General features: G+C 36.6%; 4 protein-coding genes and 4 non-coding genes across 9 annotated transcripts in view; 3 read left to right on the forward strand and 5 right to left on the reverse strand.

Moving 5' to 3' along the window:
- Positions 1–2,755, reverse strand: part of LOC131938355 (epidermal growth factor receptor) — a 226,917-nt gene extending 224,162 nt beyond the window's left edge. For both annotated transcript variants that reach the window (XM_059296365.1, XM_059296364.1), the window contains exon 1: positions 2,487–2,755. In XM_059296365.1, coding sequence (XP_059152348.1) covers positions 2,487–2,604 — 118 coding nt within the window. In that variant the 5' untranslated portion in view covers positions 2,605–2,755. The remainder of the gene's footprint in view (positions 1–2,486) is intronic.
- Positions 2,756–8,415: 5,660 nt separating this feature from the next.
- LOC131938333 (serine/threonine-protein kinase 32B-like) lies at positions 8,416–9,435 on the reverse strand. Its single transcript, XM_059296339.1, has 2 exons — positions 8,690–9,435; positions 8,416–8,530 (listed from the first exon to the last, which is right to left on the reverse strand). Exons 1-2 carry the CDS (start codon positions 9,433–9,435, stop codon positions 8,416–8,418), a joined length of 861 nt encoding a protein of 286 aa, XP_059152322.1.
- Positions 9,436–10,099: 664 nt separating this feature from the next.
- On the reverse strand, positions 10,100–10,171 carry Trnaq-uug (transfer RNA glutamine (anticodon UUG)). Its single transcript has one exon. It is a non-coding gene; the product is annotated as a tRNA-Gln (tRNA).
- A 367-nt stretch (positions 10,172–10,538) lies between these two features.
- Trnaq-cug (transfer RNA glutamine (anticodon CUG)) lies at positions 10,539–10,610 on the reverse strand. The gene has a single exon. It is a non-coding gene; the product is annotated as a tRNA-Gln (tRNA).
- Positions 10,611–11,557: 947 nt separating this feature from the next.
- On the reverse strand, positions 11,558–12,136 carry LOC131938334 (uncharacterized). The gene is made up of 2 exons (XM_059296340.1): positions 11,847–12,136; positions 11,558–11,672 (listed from the first exon to the last, which is right to left on the reverse strand). The coding sequence occupies exons 1-2, from the start codon at positions 12,134–12,136 to the stop codon at positions 11,558–11,560; spliced, it is 405 nt and encodes a 134-aa protein (XP_059152323.1).
- A 542-nt stretch (positions 12,137–12,678) lies between these two features.
- Trnaq-cug (transfer RNA glutamine (anticodon CUG)) lies at positions 12,679–12,750 on the forward strand. Its single transcript has one exon. It is a non-coding gene; the product is annotated as a tRNA-Gln (tRNA).
- A 2,693-nt stretch (positions 12,751–15,443) lies between these two features.
- Positions 15,444–15,515, forward strand: Trnaq-uug (transfer RNA glutamine (anticodon UUG)). The gene has a single exon. It is a non-coding gene; the product is annotated as a tRNA-Gln (tRNA).
- A 649-nt stretch (positions 15,516–16,164) lies between these two features.
- Positions 16,165–16,776, forward strand: LOC131938335 (serine/threonine-protein kinase 32B-like). Its single transcript, XM_059296341.1, has one exon. It carries the CDS (start codon positions 16,165–16,167, stop codon positions 16,774–16,776), a length of 612 nt encoding a protein of 203 aa, XP_059152324.1.
- Positions 16,777–17,730: the final 954 nt, after the last annotated feature.

The following is a 17,730-nucleotide window of genomic DNA, read 5'->3' on the forward strand; positions in this document are numbered from 1 at the left end:
GTAAAGTAATATAATATTAATATTAACTAATTGTTCTAACTAAAGTTAAAATAAAAATCTACATAGACAACTAATATAACATAGTATGATGATCAATTAATTAGAATCACTTCTTTTAAAAATTAATATAAATCAGAATCTACTTTGGCATATTAAAAAGAATGTTGTGAATATAAGGTAGAAGATTGTGAAGACAGCATATTTTACAAGAAAACAATCCTCAAAAACTTGGTGTAGTTTTAAAAAAAAAAAAATATTTTGTTATCACACGGATGTTCTAGTACAGTTTTATTGCAACGGGTAAACCCAGTACAGCGGATAGGCCGACCTAACTCGTTCACGGGCTAACATGCAAGTGGGACTTAGTATTTTACAGAACGGTATGACAACAGGTGTGTTCATTTCAGGTAGCAATCAGGGATGTGTATGTGTGTACGTGTGTGGGGGTGTTACGGAGCGGGGCGACCTGGGTGTAATTTATTTTTTGAATGTAACTTAGCAGTAGAGTTTTATAGAAGTAACGAAAACGCTACCTCGTGGCGTATGGCTAGTATTCATAATGCTATGGGCTATGTTTGAAACTATTGTAATTTTAATAAGAGGAGAGGAGTGTTTGGATAGGTGTACCTATAAAATTGTCTAATGGTGAGGCACATAGAACACCTTATTTGTGAGGTACAGGAAATATCTCAGTGGTGAGGTAGGCTACATAATACACCTCATGGTGAGATACATTAAACACCTCAGCGTTCAGGTAGGCTACATCAAACACCTCAGTGGTGAGTTAATAAAGTTACACAGTGATGAGGTACCTTAAACACCTCAGCATTCAGGAAGCTACATTAAACACCTCAGTGGTGAGGTACATAAAACACCTCAGTGGTGAGGTAACATTTAGAAACATGATCCACATCAGAACATGGTAGGTACCGTAGCTCCCAGTTCCCACCCCCTCAGACTATTGTAGGTACCGTAGTCCCCAGTTCCCATAGGCTTTATGCTTTGATTACGGTAACCTGTGCATCTAGGCTTTGTGTTTTGTTCTTTGATCCTATAGCCACGTGCGGCAGTGGAAATATTGCGCGTCTTATTTCAACGGCGCTGTATGAATATATAGCTATGGTCCGTCTACAAATTCGCATTTTTAAAGATTATTTTATTTTGTTGTTGCTAGCTGTCTAACATTTTTTTTTTAAAAGTTGTAATATTTTTTTAAATAATTAATGTAAGCTGATATGTATAAGTGTGTATATAATAATAATAGATTATACATTGTTCCGGCGTATTTGTAATGGCAATTGGAAATGATTATAAATTTGTAAGAAGCAACTAACTGAACTCAATACCAATCGATATCGACGGTTAAAAATCGCACCGAAGTTATTTTTTTAAGTGTTTATCACACACACACACACACAAGAAAGCTAAACTCTTTAAGACGAGGATAAGAATTTTTTTTTCTTGTAAGGACTTTGAACGCTACCATGATGAAACTGATATAGTCTGGTCTAAATCTAGTCTAGTTTATACTTTATGATGAAACCAGCCTTGAAATTACATAAATTGACTTATTAATAATTAACGTGATCAGATTAAAAGATTAGTGAAGGGGTTGGATAATGACAGAAAAATTTAGATCACGCGCGTAAAGGTTAATGGATCTAATCTAGATCTAGATTCTAGATCTAGATCAGGTCTAGATCTAGATCTATACATTATACACAAGTTCATTGAATTTTTTAAAATTGATTTTCTCGTTAAAACACAAAATAGTTTGGTACGTCTTTTAGTGTAAAGACTTATTGAGTCTATTTATTGCAGCGTACTGATTTATCTGATTTTAGTTCAAAGACAAGATTTGTTATAGTTTAAGTTATAGTGTAAGATCAGAAAAATAATGTCTTTTAAAAAAATCGATTAATTGTTTATTGTAGGCCTACATAAGTCACTTAACTGTTATAGTCTTTATAGACCTATTAATATTAATAACATAATATACTTTGAAGTAGATCTAGATCTATATAGATTTTATATCTGATTATAGATCCTAGATATCTACAACTACAACACACTACATTTCTAGATCTAGTCTAGATCTAGATATACATCTAGATCTAAAAATCTAGTACCTAGGGTTATCAGTAGGTGTTTTAAGTGTTAAGTAGGTGACAGTTCGCAGACAAAAAATGGCGCAGCTTAAATCTACCCTAGAATCTAAATCTAGATCAACTAGATCTATTCACTGTACCAGTGTCTGTCGTCTACAGTGTTCAGCTGCGCAATGTGACAGTTCAAACACTGCGCTGATATCAGGGTAAACATTAGTCACATGTGGGATAGACGTGTACTGGGTACAAGTGTGTTGTGTGTTGGTGTGTTACGGGCGAGCCAAGTGTGTGGTTTATTTTTTTTTTAAACTAGATCTTAATCTTGATCCAATTTTTTTAGAAACTTAAAAGTTAAGTGACTTCTGATGTGTGACTTACCTTTTCCATCGCTGTATCCTTTGACTTCCACTGAATGATTGATCAGCGCTGCTCGACTTATCCATACGAAACAAATCAGAAAATTAAATCCAAGAAAGTACACTGATATTTTCGCCATGTTCAGACACGAAAACTCACAAAAACACCAGTCACAATAGTCTAGATCCCTCTTTAATTCAAGTCGAACTCAGTCATTTTAACAGTCCCCTGATGTTTTTTTTTATTCTTCGCTAAGAGAAACGCGAATATACTGACTGAAGCAGGTAGCAGACGTAAGGTCTCTGGGTGATCGCGCGAAAACTCGGCGAGTCGCTCATTGGTCGACGCGAACTTTTCTACGTCCTGTTTCAGAAGAACTATGGTGCACCGTATGCGTCACAATTTATATTTTGTAGTGTTAAAGCGATGTAGGGGGAAGGGACACAACCATGAAAATATTTTCGTGCTGTTAATAATTTTATTAAAAAGTTAACCGATAAACAATGCTGTATTTAGTAAATTTATTTAGTGTTTTACATGTAGGCAGAGGCGTCGCGAGGGTCTAATGTCTAAATAATATTTTTAAGCATTATGAAAAAAAATAAAAACCTATTTATTTTTAAGTAAAAAAAAAAAATTCCAGCCCCATGCTAATGCGTCTTTGCGTTGACTTGATGCAAAAGTCACTAATAAACACTGTTATCGGCGTGCACACTTTCGAATAGACTACAAACAATGAAACAGGAGTTACTGCACTTTATTACGTCTTGCCGATTTCTCATCAATCTGATCATGCTATTTCCAAAATAAATAAATGTTTCCACTTTTTCAAATTAAAGACAATTTTCTCAAAAGCATAACAAAACAAGATAAAGGTTGTTTTTTTCTTAAGTTAAAAAACGTAATTTAATTTTTATTCCTGTGTAGAATTTTTTTTGTTGCCTTTGTTTTAGTTAATAAAAGATTTTGTTTGAAAAATCTGTGTTATTTTTCATTAAAAATTAAATAAATAATCAAACAGAATAGGTGAACAGTAGATGTGATACCAAATTTAACAGTTGATGCTTTCATACTTTGTCTTGTTACCTGTTACCTGCAGATCCGTAACAGATTTAGTACAATCTTTACATGATTTAGGTCCACTGTTTGTTTTCTTTCTGGGGTCTCTTCTGGGGGGGGGGGGGGTGCACCGAAGCACGTCCACCGCACCATCCCATCCTCACCCCGAACAAAATAGATTGTATATAGTAAATGTATACATTTAACAGTGTTCGACCATCCGGAAAATTTAGTCCACCATCCCCTATCCCCACGATATTTTTAAATGCCCCCCTCCTCCCCCAGAGAAAAAAAAATCTAAAAGAAACACTGTGTGTGTATAGGTAAAAGAGATGAGTTGGAAGAAAGGATTAAAATTCCATAATGCAAAACGATGCAATTTAGAATATAATTAATTCTTCCTGATAGCACTTCTTGTATAACTATAGCAGTCTTAAACGTTTTAGCATGTGTTTTCGAAAAATGTTAATTTTCGTGTGTGTTAAATTAATGTCAACAAATAACACATAGCTCTTTATTTCGTTTATCGCTTAACAGAAATGAATGCTTAGATAGCGTGGAAGATATGTCATAAAGCTTTAAATCATCCATGCCGTACTTTGCTATAGAACTTAGTACAGTAACGTCCCCTGTATTGGTTCACGGTGAAACCAGTCACCACTAAATCGTTAATTTATCTGATTGAGAAAATAAATATCTAGTCTGATTTAGTGTTAAACTCTCCACGTAAGGTAGATGGGGAACGTACAACCCCCCCCCCCCCCGCCCCACACTTACATTTTCCAACTGTAACGGGTACGCTAAAATGTTTGAATGCTCTCTTTTTAAATTTAATTCGCGTTTCATTTGTATCACTAACAAAACCGGGAGTGATCTCCCCTAAACTTTCTCGCTCGAATATTCTCTTTTAACACTTCGGGGGGGGGGGGGGGGGGGGGTGGTGGCAACTCGGGATGATTTAATTACATTTTTAATTACTTCAACTTTAAAAAATATAATAGAATCTCGTAGAAAAAAGAATTGCACTCCAAGTGAACGGCAAACAATATATGTATAATAGTGCGGAATATTAGTACTTTATAAATTCATATTAGTTTTTTGAGAAATCGGAAATAGCGTAAATTACTACATCAATTCAATAGAAATTACTCAAAAATTTGATTCTTTTACGTTTATGTGAATTTGTTTATCTATTTTAAACAGTACTCAAGTTATAAGCTTTTGAAAGATCAAAAAATAGAATAAGTTCCACTTCCGGTTACCGGAAATATTTGAAAAGTTGATACAAAACAACAAATTTGATATACTTGTATACAACATTTCATCAACCTAGCTGTAACTTTACTCAAGTTACCGTGTTCACAAACACACATACTCACACATACGTACACACACACACAGACATACGGACAAAATTGCAAAACTATGTTTTTCCGACTCAGAGAGGTGTAAAACGTCGAGATTTGTGAAAAAAAAATGTGCACGATTACAATACTTCCTCTATATTTTGTATACGAGAAAGTAAAAAGTATATTACATTCGGGTTAATAAATTAAACAAGTATAATTTACACTACGCGACACACACACACACACACACACACTCACACACACAAACACACACAGAGAAATAAGTGGTGGAAGGGAGGATTTGAGGAAATTTACAATAGTGTTAATATTAAAATTACTTAATGTTGAGTTAAAAGTGAGGTAAGATGCGGTAAGAGTAGATGAGTCGAGGTAAGATAAGGAAAACTGAGGTATGCGTGAGGTAGGTTAAGTTAAGATGGTGTAGGTTGAGATTTTGGACAAGATGCTTAGACAATCAAAATATTCCTGCAATAACCTGGCAGGAGGGTGAGCAAACTATCTGCACGTACGGCCTCAGATAACAGATACGTGGTCAATCTATCTCCCACGCACGTATCATAACCGTTAGCTGGCTCCCCATCCCATGAGCCGCTGACCTTATCAGTCAATGATCTCCCGAACATATGTCTGGGATCGATAGTGTAAAAACATTTACAATAAGGAGTGTAAGGTACCTTTTCTTTACAAGACCTGAGGGTGCCTACTTATATTTCAGTTGTTTTTTTTTCTTAATTTATAGGGGGGGGGGGGGGGTCAGGGGAGGGAAAAAGCACCCGCAAAAAGATGATACATTCATTCATATATTTTTTTTTCCTGGTAAGCGTAACTTTCAGATTTAAAGGGACAGTTTTTTTTTCTCGTAGAAGAAATATAGAGGAAGTATAGTAATCGCAAGAAAATGGAAATCAAGATTTTGAAATCTCCTTGAGATGGAATAGCTTAGTTTTGCAATATTGTTCTGTATGTCAGTGTGTTTGTCAGTGCACACGAAACTTAAGTGCCTTTAAAGTGATGTTGAAAAATTTCTTTAAAAAGTATTCTATCGAATCTGAAATTTTCTATCAAATTATGGGCGATTTCCGGTAACCGGAAGTGGTACTTACTCTATTTTCGGTTGTTAAAAATCCAAAAACATGAGTACCATCTAAGTTAGTTGAACGAAATTATATTAAATAAGATCCTGTTCTCTTAATCCGTTCAAAATTTTGAGTGATTTCCGGTGACCGGATGTAGTACTTTAAACCATTTCCGTGTTCTAAAAACAAGACCATTAGAATATCTCTTTTGAAGTGCAATTATTTTTTTCTAGGTAATAATGTTATATTTAAAGTGTGTAGAACAGAGCAGGAAATTGGTGTCTATTTCTGTTTTCTAAAACATCTTAAAAAGATAATTTAAAAAAAAAAATCATGTTCTAATAAACACTTCTCAAAAAAAAAATATAAAAAATAGGATCGCTTTGTTACAAACTTCTATAAATCAATAGCCAAATTGAGACTAATTGAGAGACACCCCCTTTCTTTATATATGAAAATACTAGCCACTTTATGGGGTAGATCACTCGCAATTTATGTAGTATTGCAAACCAGTTGGGGTTTTCATACAAGCGGAAGTGGAGGGGGTGTTACTCAACACGATGCTTGCCACTTTCTTCCCATAAGAGGTAATTTCTTTTTCAGTTTCGGAGAAGGGTTGGGCACATGACCTCCCATGACCTACTTTGAGGACGATCATTGATTTAGTATTATTTTAGACACCATTACTGAAGTAAAAATTATATAAAACTTGAAATCTGACTCTTCTATAAAATCATCAGGTCTGTGCTCGTGTTAAGGATTATCTTTCTTATTCCCCTTTATCCTCTTTATCCCTTATCCTGGTCAGTTTTCTGTGTCAAAGTTCTTTTAAACAAGTACGTAAAGAGTACCCAAAAATATCGATATTAATCGATATCTCGTCTATTGTATTGTACGATTAACCGTTAAGGTAATCGATTCATAGCATTGTTCTCAACTGCAGGTTAAACAATACAATATATTCCGAAATAGTGACTGATTATAAACAAAGTTTACAATTTATGTGTAAATGTTGAACAGAAAATCAATTTGTCCAAATCGTTAACCGTTGGATATGTCATTTTAAAATACAAATGAAATGGGTTTGAACTATTCCAATTTATCATCATCATCATCACCATCATTAGTTCACGTTCCTGCACATGACATATGGGGAAGATGAAGTAAAGTTCTTCTGATTCAGAGACCTCGGCATATTATGTAAAGTGAGGTTAGACTTAAGGTAATATAAGAGACATGTGAGTAGTATTCATACATGGTAATCATATATGTGAAATATGGAAATTTTAGATAGTTTGACTTGAGATTGGCCTAAATAAATTAAATGTTGTATGCTATTCTTGGCATGCAGATGAGAGCGACACTTGTTATGAATGTATAACAGTGGATACATATAATGCTTGTATTAACTAAAATAAAAGATTCCATTTTCAAAGTTGCAAACTTGAACTCGGATCGCTGGATTCAGAGTCCAGAGTGCTAACCATTACACGATGGAACCTGCGTCACGGTTAAGCGAGTGTATACACATGTTGTGTCAAATTTAGTCGGAAATAGCATGCGCTTTTCTCGCTTTTTCTGCCCCAAAAAAAGAGTGAATGTACACATAGTTAAAATGAATGTTGAGTCTTTCACATATTTAATTTATCGTCATCGTAATACAACATTAGGCTATTATATTTAATTTCTGATTTAGATTCAAATTGTTTTTCCTTTGCTGCCCACCTTATAATAACGTTTAGAGCATGGCGACTGTTGATTAGAGTATGACAAAGTTGAAGGTAGTCTTACTAGTAAATAAACAATTAAGTTCATCGGATGATAGTTTGTCATTACCATCATTAAATAATTTTTTTTTCATATGCTCTGTTAAAGAAAGAAATGCTAGCAGAGTCAATCATTATTTGACATTGTCTTCCATTTAATTTTTCTAGCCCTCGTACAACTTCACACCTGCTCCGTTTATTTAGAAACAAGACATAGACGATTGCTTTTTCACTTGTCTTCTATTTTCCCTCTCAGTTTACACGGGCTGGGGACCGTCACAGAGTACATAGTACCGTGTGGCCTGATTAAAAATATGGAAGACAGTGTTGGTCATTTACTGTCTCCCCCACTCGTTCATACCTTTGCAACCAGATGTCTCGCAAGATGAAAGAGAGAGAAAAAAAAAACAATATAATTAATAAGCAGAAAAGTATTTAAAGTCATTATTTACTAAAGTGAAGGGTAACAATTCATTTCTATGTTTCTAAATATTTTACCTTGTAATTGCAAAATATAGTGCTAGATAAATCTAATAGCAAAAAAGAATTAAAGTGCAGAAAAGATTAACGGTAAATAAAAAGTGCAAATAAATATTGACTTACATTTTTGTGTGTCTAATTTCAAAACCTCAAGAGTACCTGGATCTTACAAGCAATTACCATAAGCGATATTGACCAATCAAAGTGCATTTATCCATTCCACGTGGAAGTTCATCTCTTTTACTTTCTCCAGCATGGTGATGATATCAATCCTTGCCTCTGGTTCCTGTTGCAGCATGGCCGTCAAAATATACCTGAAAAATACATTTTATTTCTAAATCAAATTAGAGTACATACAAAATAAATTAATTCTCAAAAGTAAAAACTTAATAGCTAATGTAGATCAAATATTTTGCTGTTAACTAAAAACAATGGATTCTACTCATGCAACATGCAAATTTAAAAAAAGAAACAGTCCGAAAGCACGGTAACTATAAATGTGAGGAACATCCGGGGAAATATTCAGCTCATCCAGGTAATTGTATTCTGTCATGGAGTTTGGTTCCACTCGAAACAGCATACACCAGACGACAGCACCAAGTGAGTAGACGTCCAGTTTAAAAGGGTCAATTTTTCCGTTACCGTGCAGTTCTGGTGCCATGAAGGCCGGAGTGCCGCCAATCTTTGCACTGTGGTCTTTGGCTTTTTCTACCACAAAGGAGAGCCCAAAGTCTGCTAGGACTGCGTGTCGCTTATCATCTAAGAAGACGTTGGCTGGTTTGATGTCTGCATGGACGATTCTTTTCTTGTTGAGGTAACGCACAGCACAAGACAGCTGTATCATGTAAAGTGCAAGGTGCTGAGGGGTGAGTTCTGAAAGTCTCTGAGACAGCGTTCCGTTTCTACAGTAAGGCGTGGTTATTGCCCAGTAGTGTGGGCATCGTACGGCCGATATGAGCTTGATGATGTTTGGATGGTCCACTCCCCACATGGCCTTGACCTCCTGCTCATGCAGCTGTTTATTCCTGTCGTCGTCTTGGTTGAGCATTGAGAACATTTTCACTGCCAGCCTGTATTTCCGAGTTTTAGACGTTGCGAGAATAACTTGGCCGCTCATGCCCTTGCCGATGACCGGACCACGCTTCAGTTGAAACCGATCAAAATAATCTTCATCCAAGTCCAGCAGTAAAGCAGTGTGTGGTGCCATCGATTCGGCCATGTCGAAAATTTGAAGACTTGTATATGTTGTTGGGAAAATAAGTTTAAGATTTTTTTAGATCTGTATTAAACTATAGATCGAGTCAGAATGACAGCGATCTCGTAAAACTAACCAGCTAATATAGCCCACACAAGTTACCCAGGTAGCTTCTCCACATTTGCGTTCAATTAGTAATTCACATACGGTTCTGTGATGTACCGACAAAGGACACCGGCGGCAAGGACAACAATGGTCGCTGATCAAAGAAATCATTCGATAAAAAAACATGGGTAGGTAACTCTCATTCACAACTGACCGCAGGTCACGAAAGTCGGCGGCGGCGGCGGCTGGTATGATTGAAGTTCGATCGTTCGAGATCAGGGGGAATAATTCCAACGAAAAAACTGATCGCGCGTTATCGGGCAAGTAAAATTCGCTAATGGTTACATAGAAAGTTTGGAATTTTATTTTACGGTAACACACACTTATTTACAGATTTCTGTTTTTGTGTGTGTGTATATATTTGATTTTTATCAATCCCATTACTTTCATAAACTAATAAATTATTCATCATTCATTGCAGCATATCCAGCACACGGAAAACTTTCAAACTTGGCGGGGAAACATTGCTGAATTTAAAAAAAACAACAAAAAAAAACAACACAATATACATGCAAAAAAAAGTAGGTTCCACCGAGACTTGAACTCGGATCGCTGGATTCAAAGTCCAGAGTGCTAACCATTACACCATGGAACCTATGCTGGCAGCCGTTTGTAAAACAATAAATCGAAACATATTTATGTTCTTAGAAAACTAACATGCAAGTATATATTACGCATAGTTAGGTTAGAATTAGAGTAATATAAGAGACAAGTGAGCAAACGGCATATTCTTATAGGTGAAATGTGAACATTGTAAATAGTTGGACTTTTGCCTAAATTCATATCCACGCGTTTTAAGCTATTCCTATGCATGCAGATGAAAACGACACTTGGCAAGAATATAATACAATGGATAAATATATTCTTGTATTAGCTAAAATAATAGATTTGATCTTAAACAATTCAATCCACAGAAGCAAAGTAAATGAATTTCATTTACATGTAAAAATGTCGAAAAACTAAGGTTCCACCGAGACTTGAACTCGGATCGCTGGATTCAGAGTCCAGAGTGCTAACCATTACACCATGGAACCTGCGTCACGGTTAAGCGGTTGTATACACATGTTGTCTCATATTTAGTCGGAAATAGCATGCGCTTTTCTCGCTTTTTCTGCCCCTGAAACAGAGTGAATGTACACATAGTTAAAATGAATGTTGAGTCATTCACATATTTAATTTATCGTCATCATAATACAACATTAAGCTATTATATTTAATTTATGATTTAGATTCAAATTGTTTTTCCTTTGCTGCCCACCTTATAATAACGTTTAGAGCAAGGCGACTGTTTATTAGAGTATGACAAAGTTGAAGGTAGTCTTACTAGTAAATAAACAATTAGGTTCATCGGATGATAGTTTGTCATTACCATCATAAAATAACAACATTTTTTTCATATGCTCTGTTAAAGAAAGAAATGCTAGCAGAGTCAATTATTATTTGACATTGTTTTCCATTTAATTTTTCTAGCCCTCGTACAACTTCACACCTGCTCCGTTTATTTAGAAACAAGACATAGACGACTGCTTTTTCACTTGTCTTCTATTTTCCCTCTCAGTTTACACGGGCTGGGGACCGTCACAGAGTACATAGTACCGTGTGGCCTGATTAAAAATTTGGAAGACAGTGTTGGTCATTTACTGTCTCCCCCACTCGTTCATACCTTTGCAACCAGATGTCTCGCAAGATGAAAGAGAGAGAAAAAAAAACCAATATAATTAATAAGCAGAAAAGTATTTAAAGTCATTATTTACTAAAGTGAAGGGTAACAATTCATTTCTATGTTTCTAAATATTTTACCTTGTAATTGCAAAATATAGTGCTAGATAAATCTAATAGCAAAAAAGAATTAAAGTGCAGAAAAGATTAACGGTAAATAAAAAGTGCAAATAAATATTGACTTACATTTTTGTGTGTCTAATTTCAAAACCTCAAGAGTACCTGGATCTTACAAGCCATTACCATAAGCGATATTGACCAATCAAAGTGCATTTATCCATTCCACGTGGAAGTTCATCTCTTTTACTTTCTCCAGCATGGTGATGATATCAATCCTTGCCTTTGGTTCCTGTTGCAGCATGGCCGTCAAAATATACCTGAAAAATACATTTTGTTTCTAAATCAAATTAGAGTACATACAAAATAAATTAATTCTCAAAAGTAAAAAATTAATAGCTAATGTAGATCAAATATTTTGCTGTTAACTAAATCAATGGATTATACTCATGCAACATGCACATTAAAAAAAACACAGTCACAAAGCACGGTACCTATAAATGTGAGGAACATCCGGGGAAATATTCAGCTCATCCAGGTAATTGTATTCTGTCATGGAGTTTGGTTCCACTCGAAACAGCATACACCAGACGACAGCACCAAGTGAGTAGACGTCCAGTTTGAAAGGGTCAATTTTTTCGTTACCGTACAGTTCTGGTGCCATGAAGGCCGGAGTGCCGCCAATCTTTGCACTGTGGTCTTTGGCTTTTTCTACCACAAAGGAGAGCCCATAATACAACTGTCTTGCGCTGTGCGTTACCTCAACAAGAAAAGAATCGTCCATGCAGACATCAAACCAGCCAACGTCTTCTTAGATGATAAGCGACACGCAGTCCTAGCAGACTTTGGGCTCTCCTTTGTGGTAGAAAAAGCCAAAGACCACAGTGCAAAGATTGGCGGCACACCGGCCTTCATGGCACCAGAACTGCACGGTAACGAAAAAATTAACCCTTTCAAACTGGACGTCTACTCACTTGGTGCTGTCGTCTGGTGTATGCTGTTTCGAGTGGAACCAAACTCCATGACAGAATACAATTACCTGGAGGAGCTGAATATTTCCCCGAATGTTCCTCACATTTATAGGTAGGCTACCGTGCTTTGTGGCTAAGCCCCCCCGAAAAATTTTTACCGCCCCCCCCCCCCCGAACGAAATGAAATTTATATAATTTATATAGAAAATAGATACTTTTAACAGTGTCCGCCCCCCCGAAGAAAGTTTACCGCCCCCCAGAAGATTTCAAGTGCCCCCCTTCGGAGAAAAAAGTCTGGAAGAAACACTGCTAAATATGAGACAACTTGTGTATACAACCGCTTAACCGTGACGCAGGTTCCATGGTGTAATGGTTAGCACTCTGGACTCTGAATCCAGCGATCCGAGTTCAAGTCTCGGTGGAACCTTAGTTTTTCGACATTTTTACATGTCAATGAAATTCATTTACTTTGCTTCTGTGGATTGAATTGTTAAAGATCAAATCTATTATTTTAGCTAATACAAGAAATATATTTATCCATTGTATTATATTCTTGCCAAGTGTCGTTTTCATCTGCATGCATAGGAATAGCTTAAAACGCGTGGATATGAATTTAGGCAAAAGTCCAACTATTTACAATGTTCACATTTCACCTATAAGAGTATGCCATTTGCTCACTTGTCTCTTATATTACTCTAATTCTAACCTAACTATGCGTAATATATACTTGCATGTTAGTTTTCTAAGTACATAAATGTTTACATTTATTGTTTTACAAACGGCTGCCAGCATAGGTTCCATGCAGGGGCGGAACTACAGTGCCGCCAGACCCCGCAATGCGGGGGGGCCCGGGACGTTTAGGGGCCCGCAGCCGACCAAAATCAATTTTTTTACAGTTAAAAAAAATAATCTTCTTGCATTTTTGACTTGATGGTTGTTTTGTAAAAAGAATAGGGCCTACTGAAGCTGAGGTTGGATTATCTTTATTCTATAGACACCATCTCAAGTCCTCTTTCTCCTACAATCAAACACGCTGTTGTCGGCAAAATTCTTTTGAAAATAAATCCATCGCGTGAAAGATACGCAAACGTTCAAACCACTTCCATGACTTATTTCCCTTTTTGAAATAGTCAAATATGTGTGCTCTTAAGCTCCTTTTAATAGATTTGCACTAAACAAATTAAAAAGCAATTACTTCTCTAAATTATTATTTAAAAAAAAAATACATATTAAAGAATGACAAAGCATAAAAAGGAAGTGTATTTAAAACTAATAATATAAATACAAAAAAACATAAAAATAAACATAGGGCGAGAAACCATTACACATACACAGCTTTCATGCTTCATATCATTTCGACCGACTAATTCACAGGAGGTATTATAGCAAACATGTTGAAACAAAGATTTTCAAAACAGACTAATAACAGTCACACAAAACAAAGCAAACACTTGCGAAAATATTAAACACTACCAATCAAACAGCCACAACAAATAAAGCAATCACACTTAATTTAATTAACACGACTAGACAAAGAACAGAAGACGAAAACAGACTAGTAGCAATGGCTATTTATAGATCGACTATATGGCAAATTAGGAATAAAGTCAGATATTTTTTCACAAAATACACGGACATCGAGTTAAAAGAAATATTTCAAGCAAAGCTAAGACATAGACTGGGAACTCTCACTTAACTGAGAAAAAAAAAAAGAAATATACAGGAAATAAATAAATAAAGTATTAATTTTAATTTAGACAGTCTCAAGCCAAACATCACTCGATCAGCCCCCAAGTAAATTAACATTAGAACAGTCTTCTGTTTCCCGGGTTTTAAAATGCACAACCTGAATGGTAGAGATACCCACTTCAACCCCCCCCCCCCCCAACACACACACACACTCCCCCCCCCCCCCCCCCCCCACTCAACCGGACTGGCGGACATTTCAAGGTAGCGTGCCCTCATTGCCAAGGGTCAATTTTATGTCATGGAAAGTTTTGGAATGATAGATCAGTACGTGATTACAGAGACCCTTCTTCCACAGTCGTTTCTATTTCTGTCCATGGGTGGCTACAGTGTGAACTTTTGACTCCGCAGCACACTAAACTAAGCAGTGAAGAGAAACCTAGTTTGCACACCTTATTTTAATCTAGTTCTTATGCCATTATATTTTTTTCCCTTTGATTATTATATATGCAATTGATGTTCATTGTTCATGTCTTTGATGCTGTGTAAATCTATCAAATATATTATTATTACTGATTTAAATGTTTAAAACAATTGAATTAATAAAATAAAAATAAATAAAAAAATCTACCCCCTCCTCTCTCCCCCTCTATCCACTTTTCCCTCAGACATGATAACCCCACAATCCCTTTAACTGTTCCAACGACCCCACCACCCACCGCAACATCAATATCCAGAACTTATTTAAAGTTCTAAATCTTGTCTCTTTCCCCTCATCTTTCACACTGCAACCTTTTGAAAACTCAATGCGACCACTACAACACCCTTTCAACAATTCAACTTAAGTTGTTTCCCTACATAGAAAATGCTTCACTGTCCCATTGACCCTCTCTGAAAAATTTCCTTTCCTCTCCCCACCCAGACTTCTGACACTTTCATTTGACCTTCACCCCTTTTACTGTCATCCTTTGCAATTTTTTTATAATCAAATACATGACATCATGTAAACATTCATTATGTACATTTGCAAAACCTTCCGTTTTCATTTGGTGTTAAAAATCACGTTACAAAATTTGATGTTGATGTACTTGTTTTAATTGCAAATAAAAGTATTAAAAAAAAAAAAAAAAAAAAAAAATAACAGTCACACAAATGACGTGCTGTAACTTGTTTTTACTCTTTAATAAAAACTTAAGTATTTTTAATTATTTTTTTTAAAACTGGAACAAGACCGAAATGAGTATTCTAATCTATGTTGGTATTTTCGTATGTATATATATATATATATATATATATATATATATATATATATATATATATATATATATATATATATATATATATATATATATATATATATATATATATATATATATATAGGGGGGCCCAAAATATTTCTTTGCGGGGTGGCCCTTTTTTTCTAGTTCCGCCACTGGTTCCATGGTGTAATGGTTAGCACTCTGGACTTTGAATCCAGCGATCCGAGTTCAAGTCTCGGTGGAACCAATTTTTTTTACATGTATATTGTGTTGTGTTTTTTTTTAAAAAATTCAGCAATGTTTCCCCGCCAAGTTTGAAAGTTTTCCGTGTGCTGGATATGCTGCAATGAATGATGAATAATTTATTAGTTTATGAAAGTAATGGGATTGATAAAAATCAAATATATACACACACAAAAACAGAAATCTGTAAATAAGTGTGTGTTACCGAAAAATAAAATTCCAAACTTTCTATGTAACCATTAGCGAATTTTACTTTCCCGATAACGCGCGATCAGTTTTTCGTTGGAATTATTCCCCCTGATCTCGAACGATCAAACTTCAATCATACCAGCCGCCGCCGCCGCCTTTCGTGACCTGCGGTCAGTTGTGAATGAGAGTTACCTACCCATGTTTTTTTATCGACTGATTTCTTTGATCAGCGACCATTGTTGTCTTTGCCGCCGGTGTCCTTTGTCGGTACATCACAGAACCGTATGTGAATTATTAATTGAACGCAAATGTGTAGAAGCTACCTGGGTAACTTGTGTGGGCTATATTAGCTGGTCAGTTGTACGAGATCGCTGTCATTCTGACTCGATCTATAGTTTAGTACAGATCTAAAAAATCTTAAACTTATTTTCCCAACTACATATACAACTCTTCAAATTTTCGACATGGCCGAATCGATGGCACCACACACTGCTTTACTGCTGGACTTGGATGAAGATTATTTTGATCGGTTTCAACTGAAGCGTGGTCCGGTCATCGGCAAGGGCATGAGCGGCCAAGTTATTCTCGCCACGTCTAAAACTCGGAAATACAGGCTGGCAGTGAAAATGTTCTCAATGCTCAACCAAGACGACGACAGGAATAAACAGCTGCATGAGCAGGAGGTCAAGGCCATGTGGGGAGTGGACCATCCAAACATCATCAAGCTCATATCGGCCGTACGATGCCCACACTACTGGGCAATAACCACGCCTTACTGTAGAAACGGAACGCTGTCTCAGAGACTTTCAGAACTCACCCCTCAGCACCTGGCACTTTACATGATACAGCTGTCTTGCGCTGTGCGCTACCTCAACAAGAAAAGAATCGTCCATGCAGACATCAAACCAGCCAACGTCTTCTTAGATGATAAGCGACACGCAGTCCTAGCAGACTTTGGGCTCTCCTTTGTGGTAGAAAAAGCCAAAGACCACAGTGCAAAGATTGGCGGCACTCCGGCCTTCATGGCACCAGAACTGCACGGTAACGGAAAAATTGACCCTTTTAAACTTAGTTAGTGATGTCACTTCTCTGGTAGATCCAAAAAAGTTGTCGGTGGGGCAAGTGATTGCCAAATTTGGGAAATTAGTTCCTAAATTTGATGAAACAGATTTGGTCGTTTTCTTTAACTCATTTGAGAGTTTAGCGAAGACATGTGAGTGGCCCGAAACTTCCATTACTGCTTTATTGAGCTCGGTCCTTACTGGGAAAGCTGCAAAAACATACCAGGCACTCTCTCACGACGTTCAAAATAACTATAGTTTGGTCAAGACTGCCATTTTGAAGGCCTACGAACTGACGCCCGAGGCCTATCGGATGAAATTCCGAGCACTCCGCAAGTTACCCACTCAATCATATGTGGAATTTCTCTTTGAAAAGGAGAAAATATTCTCAAGGTGGCTACACTCTGAGGAAGTTTCTGAGTTTGAGAAGCTCAGGTCACTTATCCTAAGGGAAGAATTCCTAACGTCCCTGCCTGAAGAGATACGACTACGCATACTGGATAACAAGATAACTGACATCCAGAAGGCTGCTGAGTCGGCTGACACATATATGTTGGTGCATAAGAAACCACCAGTGTCAGGAAACCACCTCAACCCCGTGCTTCCCCTTTTTGGCAGCAATCCTCCTGTTGGCCAACACGTGAAGGCATTACAGTCCAGAGAGAGACCAAGATCAACTCTCAATCGACGAGCAGTATGCCAGTTCTGCAAAAGGCCTGGTCATCTTGTCAAGGACTGTTACAAACGTCGTCAATATAACAGAGAGGTGGTGCGTACTTCTGCGCACTATGCTCTATCCCCTCAAGCAGCCAGTTCAACTATGAACTCTAGAATTCAAAAGGACTCTAACCCTAAGTGTCCGCAAGAAGGTAGTCAAATCTCCACACATTATGTGCAGTCACATTTTGACTGTTCTCGCCACCATCCAGTTTCTTCCGAGTCTACTGATCTCGAGGGATCGAGAAAAGT

Source organism: Physella acuta, unplaced genomic scaffold (genome assembly GCF_028476545.2).
Source record: "Physella acuta isolate Inbredline_101_S28 unplaced genomic scaffold, ASM2847654v3 ptg000242l, whole genome shotgun sequence".
NCBI classification, from domain to species: domain Eukaryota; kingdom Metazoa; phylum Mollusca; class Gastropoda; family Physidae; genus Physella; species Physella acuta.